Below are 17,059 nucleotides of genomic sequence, written 5' to 3' on the forward strand. Positions count from 1 at the left end.
GTAAAGAAATCAACAACTGCTTCCCAAGTAGAGTTTATATCATACCTATTTCCTAATGTAAAAGGCCAACCTCGTGAAGAAGATCAGATGAGGTCTTCTCCAGCAGACCATGCTAGTCCAGGCTGGCCTCTGCAATGTCTCCTGACTATCCGGCCACTGACCTCACCACCATCTCCCAGTCTACCTGCTGGTGGCTCTGATCAGGTCCAATCCTAATCTTGGCATCCAAGAGCCCCCTCTACCAGGTTCACAATGGTCATTCTCTCTGCTGTATCACAAAACCCCTGCTCTGGTCAGGGAGACACACAGCATTTTCATTCCTTCTTCTGTTCTTTTTTATGCTGTTTGCCCTGCCCAGGCTTTTCTCCGCTCATTTGAACTGCACCAACATTCACAAGTGCCAACTTATTCATGAAGACTTCCAGAGTAATTCTAATAACTCAACTTTGCATTCCCAGTGCACCTGGTAAGTGCTCACTAGTTACTTGTTATGTGAACACTGCTTTCTCTCCTTCTTAATGGCATCCTCACAATGCTTATTGTTTCAGGTACTGCAATATAGGAAATCACTAAATGTAATAAGAACACTTTATGGTGTGATCTGTTACTATGATGGCAAATTTTGGCTCCTGGGGAAAAAAAGGGAAGTCCATCTCAAGTATGGGATTTGTCAGACACTTGTGCCTTTCTGTATTTCTAGGTGTGGCAGGCACAGTGTTACACACCCAGCAAATGGTAAGCAGTACTTAGCAGATTAGATGGCAAGGAATAGAGCCCACAGAGCACGGTGCTAGTACCCCAGGATGACAGCACAGTAATAGAATTCTAATGGCCTTCATTAGAGCTCATTTTTATGTCCAACATTGTAAATTCTGCTTCAACCAAATAATTTGTAAACTAGACATTTATAACTTATAGTCCTAAGCTTTTTAGTGTAAATATGGTACAGTATAAACATTTTAAGGTTAAAGAAAATTGAGGCAAAGGAAAAAACATATTTATACTGTCTAATGCATTAGACAATCCCATTTTTCAAATGTAAGCAGTGTTTCACCCTGAAGTTAGGTCCATGGGCACTTACACTGTAATTTCGAGCTTTTATACACATGGCAAGCTCCATTACTCAGTCTCACCACTACCCTTGTTATATGACTTTCTGTTTTTTCCATGTTCTTAGCAGGGGCAGCACTAAGTCAGTTAGAATCAAATAACCTGGCATGTATTCATCTTACTCTCACTTTATCTAAACCACTCCTCAAGGACATCCTCACATTCCATATATGTTCAGTTATTTCCACCTAACCCAGAGGTTGGCACGCTTTCTCTGTAAAGGGCCAGACAGTAAACCTTTTAGGCTTTATGGGCCACACAGTCTCTGTCACAACTACTCAGCTCCACCAGGGAAGCACAGAAGCAGCCATGGGCAACACATAAACGCGCACGGCCCCGTTCCAGCACAACCATATGCACGGACACAAGTTTGAATTTAACAGAATTTTTAGGTATCATAAAATACTATCCTTCTGATTTTGTACAATCATTCAAAAATGTAAAAGCCACTCTTAGCTCACAGGCTGTACAAAAGCAGAGAGGTGGATTTGACCTGTGGGCCATAGTTTGCTGACCCGTCTTACCCTTCAGTGTTTTCTTTGAACTTTGATGCTATATATAACTATTTTCTTGTCTTTTGATATGTTGTTCTATTTCCTACAAAAATAGACTATTTCAACATACCCATTATTTCCCTCCTATTTGTTTTTCTCAAATCTCATATTTGATTTTTTTGTCATAAGTTTTACATAAACTTAAGTTTTCAGGCATAAAATGCTGTACAGATTACTTTCTCATGGATATAAGCCAAGCCATCTAGAATCTCTCGGAAAAGCCTCCAGAGCCTGATGGTGTCCTGATACAGCCCCTGGTCAATGGTGTCACGTAAAGTGCTCTTTTCACAATACTCCATCTAAGGACAAGAACAAACCAGACAGGATTGGATTACACAGACTTTCAGTTAAGGAGGACAATTGCAATTAATGTAACCCTCTATTTTAAAACATGTACCATGGATTTTAAATACTTATGGGAAAGGCTTGATTTTTTTTAATTAAAAAAATAAATCAACATTATTAAAAAATTGGGAGGAAGGGTATAGCTAGGGGAGGGTATAGCTCAGTGGTAGAGTGCATGTCTAGTATGTACGAGGTCCTGGGTTCAATTCCCAGTACCTCTGTTTAAGTAAATAAATAAATAAATAAACAAACAAACCTAAAATTACCTCTCCCCATTAAAAAAAAATTAAGGGAATATGCATAATCTTAGCACCCCAACAAAACTTCTTATTTTTCATATTATTGCTCATTTAAAAAATAAGATCTTAAAATCCTTGTCACACATAATATGAAAAAACTGAGAATTAAGTAAAATTTTATTTACTGTTTTACAAAATTGTTTCCAAACCCAAATTTCCAAGAATGGCTAATTAATAATCCAATGATGTCATTAGCCTTTCTCATTTGTACATTAAATTAATGTCAATGACCTTCACATGTACAGCAAAACATTGTAAACATCAAAACATTTAAGAAAGGGCTCTCTCCCACCCCTTCTTAAGTGTATTAATATATCAGAAAATAAACAGCATCATTAAAATCTTAAATCAACATGCAACATTTGATTTATGAAACTAGCCTATAGGTTTCAAACCAGTGCCAGAGTTGAGATGTCTTTTGAAGAAGCATTATTTTAAGAGAGAGCAAGAACACATCATCTTACATGAGAGGAATATCCTCTCATGCTCAGAATAGCTATCTACAAATTCTGACTCATCCTCCAGGTCTTGAGAGAGCCTGACCCCCACACTACGATCCTACCACATCTCACACACCTCCCCTAAGTGCTCCTGTCTCACTAGAATTGTTTAGGGACTAATGGCACTTAGTAGATACTCAACAGTTAGTGGTTTGGGGGACAAATGCTTTATCATGTGTGTGAGGGGTTTGTATTAGAGAAAACCTAAAACCAGCTCCAACCCCAGGCAGGCAACCAACCTGATTAGCCTCTTCTGAAACACTGCACTTGTCTGATGGTTCTTTCTTGGGCGTAGCACTGTATCTCACATTTAAAGATCTGCCTCCTTTCAGATATGATTCAAAGTGCTAGTACCATCCCATGGCCCTGTTCACTTGGGCCAGAGGTAAGTTTTCTCTTTGGCTTGTGGCTGTCCCTCTGCTAGCAGAGCTCACCACTGACCAGAATGTGCCCCTTGGGAGTCTGAGCAGGCCCAAGCCTACAGGCTTCCCTTGAATGATGCCACTTTGGAACTAGTTTGCCTGTGGCTCCTTCCCTCAGGGGTTCCAAACCACTTTCCTAAAGCCAGGTGGGTTTTCTTCCATACACATGAGGATGTACACACATGGTACCTTACTTGTCCAGATTTAACTTATTAAAGTGGAGTATCTGTACATGCAGAGTCTAGCTTGCATGGAACTCAGGTATGGTTCTAATTACTTCACACACATTGTTTCATTTATTCTTCACAAGTCACTGAGACAGCTGTTATTGTTTAATTTACAGGTGGGGAACCTGTGGCCCAGAAAGCTGAAGAACCTTGCTGGAGTTCACACAGCTGTGACCAGTGGGTCCCAGATGTGAACTTAGCCTAAGTGTGAGTCCAGAGCCCAATGCCATCTCCTGCTACCCAACAGGACAGCACAAGTTCAAGGCCGGGGGTAAGGGCCACCATGCTGCAGTCCTCTCTGGCAGTGCTGCTGAGCCCTCTTCTGCCCACTCTCTTGCTCTCATCTCCCAAAACATACCCACTAGCAACTGCTGGGAGTTGCTGTGTCACTGAGCTGCGAGCCAGGGCCTTACCTGGATGTAGAGGTAGTGCACAGCCTCAGTGGTCGCCGGTGGCTCACTTTCACGGCAACTGCTCTTTCCATTGCAGCCTTCATCCTAATCCAAGAAGAACACATGAGAACTCAAAATGGGACTGAAATGAAACAAGATCATCACCCGTGCCCACCCCTACCACATACATGGCCAGTCAGTGAGCAAACACAACCACTGTCCTTTAGATGCTTACAGCATTTAAAAGGCAATTTTGCTAATATCAGAATCTAATGTATAGTTTACAGGTCTGCTACTGTACAGAACAGTGATGGGGAAAATAAAACAAATGGGTATTAAAAGGTGCACAATCCACAGAGAGACTAAGTCAAGTCAATTCCTTCTTACCACTGATGTCTTTCTATGGATAAGAAGGGTAGAATGTATTCAGTTTTACTGGAATGCGTTCCTTTGATGATAGGCTTACTTTGGAAACAGAAGGTGAGGAATTCACCTTTTGCTAAAGCAATTTAAATGTGATCATATTCACCAAAGGGCACACTGCTCTCTGGGCTACAGCACTGAAGAACCACAGGGTGACCTATCCTTTAGATGACTTTTCTACATGGTTAGTCTGTTTGTCCCCTACAGGTAGTTTTCTTTCTAACACTTATTCCTTTTTTTAAAAAAATTCTTTCTTTTTCTAATAGATATATATATATAAATACTCCCTCCTTCCCTAAGTATGGAAAAAGCATTAGGTTGCATGTGGCTGTTTCTGATTTGCATTTTTTTTCCACATTTTTTTCTTTACTGAAGAAAAAAAAAAAAACCTGCTCTGGAAACAATCAGGTTCTACTCTTGAATCATTTATTTATTACTGAGGATTGTCTGTAGAAACTTGTTAATCTCTTAGAAGCATCTACCCATCAATTAGAATTAGCCCATGGGATATCTCCCTTAACTGAGCAAAACCAGAACTATAAATTTGGTGCTGCTATAATAATTAAATGCATAAAACCAAAGCAGTATTTTAGATTACTTATGCTATTATCCCTTAAACTTCCTCAGGGGTTTAAGGTGATTTTAATAGAAAAGGGAAGTACTTCTAAAATGCTGGCTAACACATTCAAACCTCATTCAAATCAACTTAATTGCTTATCTAATAGAGTCTACATGTAGATTTTTCTTTATCTACTGTGAATGCACCCTTATAACTGTAATTATATTTTCTTCCTGGTAAAAAGTCACTGCATCCAACCCCCAGTTGCAGAAGGTTGCTCTATAGCAACAACTGACAGCCCTGGAAGTTACAAAGCTTCACCCTGAACTCCATGCATCAGCACTGAGGTGCTCTGCTGACCTGGGTGGAGGAAGATACAGAATTGTGTGGGGTCCAAGGCCTAGAGCAGTGTTTTTCAAATTTTTCAGATCATGTTATACTTTATATCACACCCAATACACACACTCATAAGAGACAAGTTCTACAGAGTTTATCTTTACTAGGGTGATGCATTTGGGTATTCTAAACTCCTCTCTACAGCATTTAAAATAAAATAAAGCTGGTTGTGACCCCTGAAACTGATTTCATAACCTGTTACAGGATCATGACCCACTGTTCTAGAGGATGGTTTACAAGAATAAGTAATCAAGATTAACTGATGTGAGATAGACTACATAACTCCACAATTAGGCTGTTTAGTTACTCAATTAATTTGCATTCAACCCTCATCCCCAACCACACAATGTTTCCCCAAATCCTCTAGGAAATGGTTTTCACTAAAACCAAACCAAACCAAAACAAAAAACCCAGCATGCCAATTTACTCCTCTCTTCTCAAAGCAGACATGTCTCATTATGTGGATAAATTTAGTCCTATAAATAAACATATGAGAGGCATATTTTAAATAATTACATGTTAAAATGGACAGTTTCTATATCTGCATATCAGATTAAGGCTTTACTATTTTACCTGAGGTTTGAAACATCAAACATTTGCCTACGTACCTACTCCATGATTTAAAAAAAGGTGTAATTTCTATTTAAGTATTTACCTGATTCTGACTTTTACTGTTCTCATCTTCATTGTCAAAGATGATATCGCTGTCAGAATCTGAAGCAGGTCTTAAAAAGAGAAATAGAGAAAGGCTAAAGAAACCAAATTTCGTGTTATAATTCAATAGCTAAGAGTTACGATAAACTGTATCCAATTGAATATAAGGAAATAAAAACATGAAAGTAAATGACCAGGGTGGATTCTGAAATGAATTAAACTTCATTTTAGGATCATAATTATTGGTTTGTTAACTATTTTTAGAACTGCAGTAGGCCCTGTGTCAAGACTCCAAATTGTTTTATATATTCCATAGAGTTGGAAGACCTTATCTAGAGAAAGCTCTTTTAAAAACCTTATTAAACGTATTAGGACAAGAGACTGGAAGAAATTTCTATTTTTCCTTTCCCCAGGGCTTGGATTTTGATCTCTGGAAGACAGTTGGGGGAAAAACCTTTGGAATGAATTTGGTGACCCTCTCATACACACGTATTTCAGCACGGCCCACAGGCCTGGCTTTCTGAAGGAGCGCTCTTCCCGGCGTGGGCTTGGTGGGTGGCTCTTACAGGAAGGACTGTGAGAAGACGCCGTCGTGCTCCTCGTCGTCCTCCTCGTCGCTGCTGGAGCCGGGGCCGGTGGCGGGGAAGCGGGCGCTGGCGGAGCGCTCGCCGGACGTGCTCCACTCCACCGAGCTGCTGAGGATGGGCGGCGGCGCGGCCGCCTCCACGCTGCCCGGGCCGTCCGTGTCGCTGTCGCCCGCCGGCGGCCGGGGCAAGGCTCGCCCGTCCCGGGCCTGGGGCCCCGCGTCTGGGGGCGGCATCGCAGGGCCGACCGGCCGCTCGTGTCTCTCGATCCAGGCGTTGTAGTAGCGCACGATGTTCTCGTGGTGCAGGCGGGACAGCAGCGTCACCTCGCCCTTGATCCTGCGGAAATGCCTGCTGGCCGGGTTGATGGGGATGCGCTTCACGGCGTAGCAGCAGCCGTCCAGCTTGTTCTGTACCTGGCGCGCGGGAAGGGGAGAGGAAAGTGGGGAAGGGGCCGGTGGTGAGCTATTCCGAACCCCGCACAGACTGGCATTCATACCGCGTCAGCCCCATCCACTCCTAAACTACAGAATCCACAGCTAGTCGATGACCACATGCTTGAAACTCTTTTAAGCTGAAGGGAAGTCTTGACTGCCAGAAACTTAGAAAACATCTCGCCCCAAAGGAGATGTACTTGGCTTGCTAAGAGACTGGGAAAAACACAATCCTATTTTAATCATTCATTTTATTGACAATTACATCCCTGCTTTTCCAATATCACATCTGCTATCTAAATTTCCGAGTAAACATTCTCACTTTTTTAACCTTGTTTTAAAAAAATTATTTTCTCAACTCAGTGTAAAGGTTCAGATGATGATTTTCGTTTTCCTCCAGTATTTTTCTTTTACACTTAGTCACTGAACACAAAATAAACTCCAACATTTTTAACAGACCTGCATGCAACTTCTAATTCTCAACTTATAAAGTTGTGTGAACTTGGGCAAATGACTTAATTTCCTTGAAACTCAATTTTTTAATCTATAAAATGGCACTTATACCACTTTCCCTATCTCAAAAGTGACTGAGGATTAAACGAACTGATGTGAGTAAAGCACCTTATGAAGGCCTTGCAGAGAAAGGTGCTCAGTAAATAAAAGCAACTGGCATTAACACAATCTCTGCCCATTTATTACTAAGACTGAAGTTGATACTACGTAAGGAAACTAGAACAATAAAATTAAGAATAAAATAAAAACACATGAAAAATATAAAAAAGGTTTCACAGGTAAATTTCCATATTCTAAATGGAAACATCCTTAATCTGGGCAGTTTCACTATGAAACTGGGCTAACTGGAGTAATTTTTATAAAATTTCATTTTCTGAACATTTCAGTCCCAACCATGCAGGTCAACTGAGGTGATGAACACCAACAACTTGGTCATTGGCAGAGGGAGAAACTAGTTGGTTACAAAAGAGAAAATAGAGCAGTATTCTCTTGTTTGGCTCAAAGTTTCAATTACTATGCTAAAAACTACCTTTAGGAATGAGAAAGGAATACTATATAATTGAGTTTCAGATTACCTATTTTTGGAACAGAAATAGGGGTAAGAAACGTTTTTTGAGTGAAACAGTGAAGGTGTGAATGCTGATTTCATCTCTTGACGGATGTATGTAAATACAAGTGATATAACCTCTCTGAGCCTCAGTTCTCTCACCTGGAAAATGAGATAATACCTATTTCATAAGACTGTCACAGGACTGAAAGACAAGGTTTGTGAGCCTCCTGGCACACAGCCTGAAATAGGGATTGTGTTCCCCAAAATGACATCCCTGTGTTGTTTTATGCCACATTAATAGAGTGGAGGACAGTGAGAAGTTCTGGCATTGTCTTTCAACATTATGCCTCAGTAGACCTCACATACACCACTGTAACTGAGCTGGACCCTATAGGGACTTCCTAGACAGACCCTCCTCCCTGCCCTCCTCCACCTGCCTCTTGTTTGTAGAAAAGCTTTAGTCTCCCAGGCCTCCCTGAGTCACAAAAGGCTGGCCTGATAATTAAAGATTGAAAGAATGTGAATATGTAGTAACAGAAAAATAGCAGTTGGGCCAGAAGAACTGGTAACAATTTAGACAGTGAATCAGCCATATGGCAGTAACAGAATCTTTAGTTCCTTCCTGAAGGACATAGGTAACAATGTCTGATACACATTCCTGAGTTGTTTGACAGATACTAAAACTAAAACCCCACCAGATGAAAGAAGCTAACTGCATGATGACCACGAGTACACAGTCCCCAGACTGGCTGGAGCCTGAAGACAGACGTTAACCCTTGTGACACCACCCTGCTACCTCACCATCAACGAATCAGCATTGTGCACGAGCTGATCATGTACCCTGCAACTCTCTCCCTCACCCTGCCTTTAAAAAGGCTTCCCTGAGATCTACCTGGGAGTTTGGGTCTCTGGGGCATTAGCTGCCTGTGTTCTTTGCTTATTAGCACTTGCTATAAATGCTGCACTTCCCTTTACCACAACCCGGTGTCAGTAGATTGGCTTTACGACACATGAGCAAGCTGACCCAAGTTTGGTTTGGTAATCCTATAGAGTCACTGACTTGGATATGAGACCTGCTACACTGTAACTCCTAGGAATTCATTTATTAAAATGCAGAGGTGCATACACAGTAAGGGGTCCAACTGCTAATGAAATACCACATCACTGAGCAGATGGCCCTACCTTAACCTGAAAATAGAGATGGGTGTGAGGGCTGTGGAGTTCTCATAGGGAGAAACCACAGGAAAAATATAGGGATTTAAATTATTAAGATGTTTTTGTTATATGAGCTTACTAGTCATTTTAAAGTACTTGTAAGGAAATGAAGTTTGATCATGTTTTGCAGTCAAGAATCTAAAATACAAAGAAATTAAAGGAGTTGATCAAAATCACAGAGAGTTAAAGGGATAATATATACTTCAGTCCTCCACTCCTCTTAAAGATAACTGTGATGATCTGATTAGAATATCTGTTTGCCCAAAGTAGATCTATTTAGTCACCTAACTGTCATGCCTATACTTTCAAGAATAAAGTTGAAAACTTACCTTGATACTATGGCTTCCTTTTGGAAAACTTGCTTAAGTTTATCTTTCTGTTCCTGACTACCATAGAAAAACTAACACTTCCTTTTTCAGTGTAAAAGGCCTCCCACAATAATACAGGTAATGCTTCCTACTAATACTCTTCAGAATCCTACACAAACATGTGCCTTCCTGACGGTGGACTACCTTCTTTTGTAAGATGACATCTATCTCATATGGATTTGATAATAGTAATCTGGGTCTCTTAAATTCAAACCAAATACTTAAATTATACAAAAACAGCTGAAATCTTCCTCTCAAGGAACAGATGATAATAGAAGTCACCCAAATAGCTTGGAATGAAGAAGAGAAGACCTAACAGTAGCACATCTTAACAATGCATTGCTACCTCCCCATCTCAGCAAGAGCTGGAAAATAAAACCTATCAAGACCATCTGGGGCCATTTCTCAGTTTCAATTCCATCTCAGTTCTAACCCTGTACCCCTTTTAGCTACAGCAACTCTAAAAGCAAAAAAATGGGAGAAAAAGAGAACCATTTTCTTTCTGAACCAAACCACACAAAAATGCTCCTCATGTAGAGGTCTTGACTTCACTTGAAGTGCCGTTGTAATCATGTGGGTTCATGTTAATGCACTTCATCAAGCAAGGGAAGCGGAATGATGCATTCTTAATGTGTCCAGTGTTAACTTTAAATAAGCCTTTAACTGCATGAAGGGGAAGATAATCATAGTTTCAAATGGTCATATTCATTTCCCTTCCCACTCTCAAAGTTGAAGTCCATAAGTCTGCAGAAATACAACAGAGAAAGAGCTCTAAAAGGGACTTGGGACAACTCTGTACAACACCTTGATGACAGCTCCAAAAGCTCCTTTGCCGAGAAGCTGTAACTCCTCAAACTCGATGAAATAGCGGGAAAACTGTCTCTGTGTCTCACTGAAGAACGCAGCACTGGGTAGCTGGTTGCTAGGAATAACAGTCTCCATGTAATCTTGTCCTCCAGAATCTGAGATAAAACAAAAAGAGGCCACTGAGAAACAGAGTAAGAGCTACAACATCCAACAAGGATGCAAGTGCTGGAGGAAGGGGCCCCAAACAGTAGTTTGAAAAAGTACCTCTTACCTGGCAGACCCTTTAATACTTTCCTCACCTCGTCCTCCTTAAAGGAGGTAGAAATACACAATTAGCCCAAGTTTACAGGTCGGAGTAACTGGGAGTCAAGAAATGACTGAACCACAGAGCCAGAAGCCAAACCCAGGTTTACTGATCATCACAATCTCTACTGAGGTTCCTTCACCTGCTACTTGAGTGACAGCAGGGGCAACCAGTTACACGGCAGTACAGGTGACTCAACACTAAGAAAGGCTACACCACCAGACACTCCATCAGAAGAGACAGGAAAAACCAGGATAGCAAACACAGTTCCATGCACACAGCACATGTTTAATGAATGGGTTTATATATAGCTCAGCATATAGATAAAATAAATGATGCTTGCAGTCCTGTCCAGCCTTAGGTTTATGTGTACTCTCAAAATAATTTATGTCAAATAGGCTATGAGAAAAGAATGGTAACAGACTTACCTTCAGGACTTTGTTCCAGTAAAGGCGTTTTTGGCTGAGGATTGATAAACCTGTGTTTTAACAACTGCTGAGGACTCCATCTTTCCTTGTCATCCAAGCAGACACACCTCAGTGGGAGGGGAAAAAACAGAATCTCAGCAGTGCACAAAATAAATGCTAAACTAGCTAATCCAAAGCTTTTAACGATGGGTTTATTTTTAAAAGATACACATTAGAGAATTCACGTTAGTTATGGACCAAAATGCACTCATAAGTGAATTTAACTTAATTAACATTCCGGCAGGATTTATATGCTGAGCACCAGGCTGGGTACAAGTTGGGGGGTCTCACATACACGCAAAGTAGTCTCTAGAGGCAGGAAGACTGACCCTCATGGAACAGTATTTTAAAAGTCGAGGATAAGACAGCACAAGTAGGCTGACTTTTCATTCCCACTCACAGCTCAGTGACTTGCCATGCTGAACTGAGCCTTTCTGGGGATCAGTCATAAATAAAAGTTTCCCCAAAGACAAGCAAATCAGATAGCTGATGCAGGGTTGGGGCCCAATATGATAAACTTTAGATGAAGTCTGTTCAGCATAGTACAAAGCTGGTAACAATTAAGAATGACTTTCAAAGTTCTACGTTCTATCTTCTACTTTCTTTTCATTCTCATTCCTTAAGCTTATTAGACTACTGTTTAATGTTCTAATAAACAATTTATCTTTTAGTGAATGAAAAAAACCTATACCTTTAACCCAGTGTTTTTCAAAGTGGGGTTCCCAACCAGCAGCATCGGTATCACCTGGGAATTTGCTAGAAATACAAATTCTTCTCCACCCTAGTACTAGCAAACCAGCAACTCTGGGGGTCTGGGCAGTAATCTGTGCTTTAACAGGCTCTCCAGGTGGTTTCAATCAAAGAGAAAGTCTGCGAACCACTGTTTTAACTATCTAAGTCGGTTGGCTTTCATAACAATCATCAAGTAGCACTGCTTGGTAGAACCTGACCCTAATTATAAAAATATATTTAAAAGAATCAGCCATCACTGTAAATTGTGGACTACACCTATAAAGTGGTGATAGAAACTATCATAAAGGGTAACATTTAATTTTTTTCATGTCATAGAACTAAAAAGTAATACACTCCAAATTTCATACCTTGAGAGAACAAGATTGCAGTAAATGCATTTGTATAAGATATTTTCCCCTAAATTTAAAATTAATTTTTAGCTACATCAGGAAATCATGAACACCTTCTTACAAATATTAAAACTTCTTACAAATATTAAATATCTCTGGTAATGACAAAGTGCTGGACAACCACCCAAACAAATAATGTAGTTTATTGTGTGAATATTGATTTTTTAGATGACATCCTATACATATTATTCTCCAACTTGTTTTTTTCATTTGATCACATAAAAGGTTCTGCACCCAATTCTGCTGTGGGGAGAGGGTGTCTCCCCACATCAACAAGCAATTCTCTAACACCACTTGGGTGTCACCCAGTTCAACTCAATTCTGACACTATCTACCTGGAGATAGCATCAGATCCCACAGGTTAAGGGTTTAGTCTTATAAGACTGCCCTCCCCTGACCCCCACGTGAGACAACAGCAAGTCCAGGTTGTCACTTGTGCTTCTGACCAATGGAGATTGGTTCTATAAACGGGAGATTCCAACTACCTTGGCCTTGGGTTCAATTAATTTGCTAGAGCAGCTCACAGAACTCAGAACATTTTACTTACTAGATTACCAGTGTATTACAAAGGATATAACCCAGGAACAGCCAGATGTAAGAGATGCATAGGGCAAGGTGTGGGGGGAAAAGGCTTGAAGCTTCCTTGCCCTTTCCTGCATGCCACCCACCCAGTACGTCCACAACCTCCAGCTGTGTTCACCAACCTGAAAGCTCTGTGAACTCTGTCCTTTTGGATTTTTGCTTCACTATATGGGCATAATTGATTAAATCATTGGCCGCTGGTAATGGATTCAAACTCCAGCCCCTCTCACTTCCACGGAGGTTAGGGCTGGGACTGAAAGTTCCAAACCCCTAAATCACATGGTTGGTTCCCCTAGCAACCAGTCCCCATCCTTAGGTGCTTTCCGAAAGTCACCTCATTAATATAACAAGAGGCATCTTTGCTGTTATCCCCATTTTTCAGAGGAAACCCAGGGTAAGGAGTATAAGTCACTCAGCCAGTAAGGGGTAAAGGTGGGATATGAATCCAGCTGTCTGGCTCCAGAGTCTGGGCTTTTTCCCATCACAGATTTGAAATAAAACCTTTCTCCAAAGGATGTTCACCAAGAAGTAAAAATATAACTACAAATGAAATGCTGCTATGCTTGTCGGGGAGTTTTTTTCTTTTGTTAACTGGGGCTGGACAGCTTATACACATGACTTAGATGTTTAATATATTGAAGCACAATTTGCAGATATTAACTACTGTATATGAAAATAGATTTTAAAAACAAATTTCTTCTGTAAAGCACAGGGAACTTCATTCAATATCTCACAATAACTTTTAATGAAAAAGAATATGAAAGTGAAAAAAAGCACAGGAGTAAAGTGCAATTACAGAGAATCTCAATGATACTCACTTCTTCAGAAAATCTTGAAAGTCAGCTGGTAAGTCACTAGGGATGGTCACCGGGTATTCTTCACATTCCTGTCCTTGGCTGAGGGAGAGCAGCAGAAGGCCAAGTCTCCAAACATCCCCTTTCTTCCCCGTTTTATAAGGCAGGGCACTGTCACTAAAACGAACCCGGGTTTGCTCAAACACGTCCTCCTTGCAAATGTCTGCTAGGCGCTTAGAAATGCTGTAGTCCGTAATCTTGACGGTGCCCTCTGCGTCCAGCAAGACATTCGATGCACTCAGGACCTTGTGCACTACGGAGTTGCTGTGTAAATAATCGAGGCCAGATAGGAGCTGAGCTGCGTACCTGCGAAGCTGCTGCACGGGGATGGGGCCTGAGTGGCTCAGGTGGGCTGCGAGGGAGACTCCATTAGTGTGCTCCACTAAAATGTCCACCACGATAGAATCAGCCTGCTCTTTGAGATTCATTGCAAAGTACCGTACTACGTTTGGGTGGCTCAGTTTTACCAGTGAGCTGAATTCCGTTTCTGCCCCTTGAATCTGATATGGAAAAAACCAATAAGGTCATACTGGGTTGGTCAGCATTAGCTAGTGTTTCACTTCGAAAGTGAAATATTTAATAAAAAACATACTTTCAAAGGAGAGGAGAGGGAATATGCCCTGAACTGAGTCCTCCCCTAAACCATATGGTCAACCTACTAGTTCAAAAGATGAATAGCTCTTAAAAGTAACTTCTTTTGCGATATGGCCACTGGAAAAAACAAACAGTAAACTGTTATGATTTCAGTGTATTTACTTTCAATTTTTCTTTTTGTCATAAATACACACACATTTCTAAACACAATGTTTTACCTACCGCTTTATAATCTCTTTATTTCATAACACTGCAATATACAATATTAAATGTTCTCCTTAAACTCAGTATTATACATAAACTTTAAAATTCTCCAGTCCCCTAAACTCCAGTCGTGAAGCAGTATTTTGAAAGACTGGGAAAATACAAATGATTGCAAATAACACAATTATGGAGTACTCTTTAGTCCCATTTCAAGAGAGAGCTATTAATGGGATAAGGGCTAAGAAAGGAGGCTGAGAAGCAGCTGCACAAGTTTTGACCATGGTGTGAAAGAGGCAGCAGGGCTGAGACAACTGGTAAGAAAGGCACTGGTTCTCCAACACGCCCTCTGGTTAAGCAGAACTCACAGCATTCGGGGTCAAATACGCCAGCCAATCAGACACAGCGCTGTTCTGTTTGGTCATCTTAACCCTCGAAATTTGGCCTTTTGCTCAGTGAACCATCTTGGATGCCTACCTGCTTTTTGCACTTATCAATCTTCTCTTTTTCTTGACTGGTAAGGAATGGACCCATTTTTTTCTGCCACTGAAGGACCCACTCATACAACAAGACGAAACTGCCAGTGGCTGTTTCCAAAGCATTGTAAACTAATTTTCCAAGCTGCTCATCGCTGCCTGCACATTGAAAGAAAATACAATCAAATCTCACTGGTGAAGTTTCTGTGAGCATAAAAAAAGAGGGAATATACGTTCATTCATTCAACAGTGGATAGATACCATGTACTAACGTGAAAAATGTAATTTCATGTTATATGCTCTTTTGTAACTAATTTTTAGGATTTAACAATATACTCTGAGCCCTAAAATATTAAATTTTATAAAAGGACAGGAATCAACACTGAGATCTTAGTATCAGACCAATGTTTTCTTCTACTAGTCATTATTCACAATGTTATTTTCATAACCAGTTCACCTCTGATGACTGTGCCTACTGGTATAGCAGTGTACATAGCTAAATACTAACTAACATGGTAGAAGGAATTTGGAAATAAGAACTCTCTATCAAGACTGCTCCATCAATGTAGATTAGTGTGCACAGTAAAAACAGATTTTAGTAACTTGGAGATTTGAATACATTGATGATTTTCTAAATACAAAATCTGAATAAGCACAGTAAACACAAACTGGCCAATGGCTTCAAGGAAAGGAATCAGAAATAAAAGTTCAAATTTGAAGCTTGAGGGAGAGAGAGGTACGCTTATTTAGTGATAGGCATATGGGTTCCATTGTACCCAGGAGAGCTAAATTTCTGTAACACCAAAAATTTTCCTACAAAAAAATCTAAATTTTTATTATAACTATAATAGAAAAAAAACAAAAAATTAGAAATGGAGAAAAATATCACCCACAATGCTACCATTTTGTTTTATTTCTCTTCTAGCTCCCTTTACCCTGTTTTTGCCTAATTTATTAAATCATAGTACATAGAACAGTTCCTCACCCTTGACTACTGACATGTGGGACCAGACAATCCTTTGTTGAAGGAGGTAGTCTTGTGTACTGTAAGTGTTTAGCAGTGTCCCTGGCCTTTATCTACTCAATGCTAGTAGCACCTCCACTCCAGTCTCAATCATCAAAAATATCTTCAGATGTTGTCTAATGTCCCACAGGGGACAAAACTGCCCTAGTTGAGAACCACTGATGCACAGTATTCTGTCCTTTTCTCTTAGTATTTAATTAACAGTTCTCCATGATGGTAATTATCTTCATAATGAAAAGTGAAGTAACCTGTATACCTAAGACAAAGTGATCTTAGCAAAAACACTTTGGAGAAATGTGGCTGAACTAGCTCACTTCAGTTTTACTTCATAGAAATGCTAACAGAGATTTTAATTAAAATGATCTATCATGCTAGTCATAAATAACTCCTGACATTCTTAGCTACAGGGAAAAAAATCCTGATGTTTGAAAATTTGTCAAGCAGAGGAAGCAACCTGTGGAATATGGGATCTATGCAGTACACACTGGAGACACATGATATTGAATGTTTATGGGATGGAGTGTGATGTTATTTCCATAAAGCCTAATTAAATTTGTGCATTATACAGTACAATGTCTTGCAACATTTATCTCCCTAACTGGGATTAAGTGGGAATTTCATAACTACTGGTTAGGTTTTTATTTTGTATTATAATTTTATTATTGTCACCCTCCTCTTGTCACTTTTGCATGATGGGGATAATAAAAGGGACAAAAGAACCCACTGCACTAAGGCTGAAGGGAAGTATGTTACCAAAAGGTCTTTGACCAATAACTCTACCATGTGCTAACGATGGTCATCTATACAGAAGCCTCTATTATTCTTTGCCATAGGGAAGTTCTTGATTCTCTCCAGTTCCAACAGCTTTAAATTGAAAAGCAAATGTTAATTAGTTGATCTTTTATAAAAATATTTCATAGAAAATTAGGATATATTTTAAAAACTAGACCTGTTGTGAGAAAACAAAATAAATAATTTACTTGGCTTTATTAAAAAACATACAGATTGCAAATGTGTCTCCTAATGAGGGTATTAATGAAGGTGATTCTGTCTAATGAGCACC

The 17,059-nt window shown here is 40.1% G+C and overlaps 1 protein-coding gene and 1 long non-coding RNA gene across 7 annotated transcripts in view; one reads left to right on the forward strand and one right to left on the reverse strand.

Annotated features, from left to right (window-relative positions):
• EIF2AK4 (eukaryotic translation initiation factor 2 alpha kinase 4) overlaps positions 1-17,059 on the reverse strand; it is a 79,937-nt gene that overhangs the window by 38,922 nt on the left and 23,956 nt on the right. For all 6 annotated transcript variants that reach the window (XR_004137223.2, XM_064485745.1, XM_031453317.2 and 3 more), the window contains 8 exons: positions 14,974-15,131; positions 13,666-14,201; positions 11,085-11,191; positions 10,350-10,507; positions 6,448-6,881; positions 5,883-5,952; positions 3,871-3,954; positions 1,841-1,963 (listed from right to left, as the gene is read on the reverse strand). Coding sequence is in view for 5 of the 6 variants with exons in the window: in XM_064485745.1 (XP_064341815.1) it covers positions 1,841-1,963; positions 3,871-3,954; positions 5,883-5,952; positions 6,448-6,881; positions 10,350-10,507; positions 11,085-11,191; positions 13,666-14,201; positions 14,974-15,131 (1,670 nt within the window). In the remaining variant the exon portion in view is untranslated. The remainder of the gene's footprint in view (positions 1-1,840; positions 1,964-3,870; positions 3,955-5,882; positions 5,953-6,447; positions 6,882-10,349; positions 10,508-11,084; positions 11,192-13,665; positions 14,202-14,973; positions 15,132-17,059) is intronic.
• Positions 243-6,454, forward strand: LOC105096891 (uncharacterized). Its single transcript, XR_004137224.2, has 3 exons — positions 243-466; positions 3,574-3,728; positions 6,295-6,454. It is a non-coding gene; the product is annotated as an uncharacterized LOC105096891 (long non-coding RNA).

This window comes from Camelus dromedarius, chromosome 5 (assembly GCF_036321535.1).
Source record: "Camelus dromedarius isolate mCamDro1 chromosome 5, mCamDro1.pat, whole genome shotgun sequence".
Lineage (NCBI taxonomy): Eukaryota > Metazoa > Chordata > Mammalia > Artiodactyla > Camelidae > Camelus > Camelus dromedarius.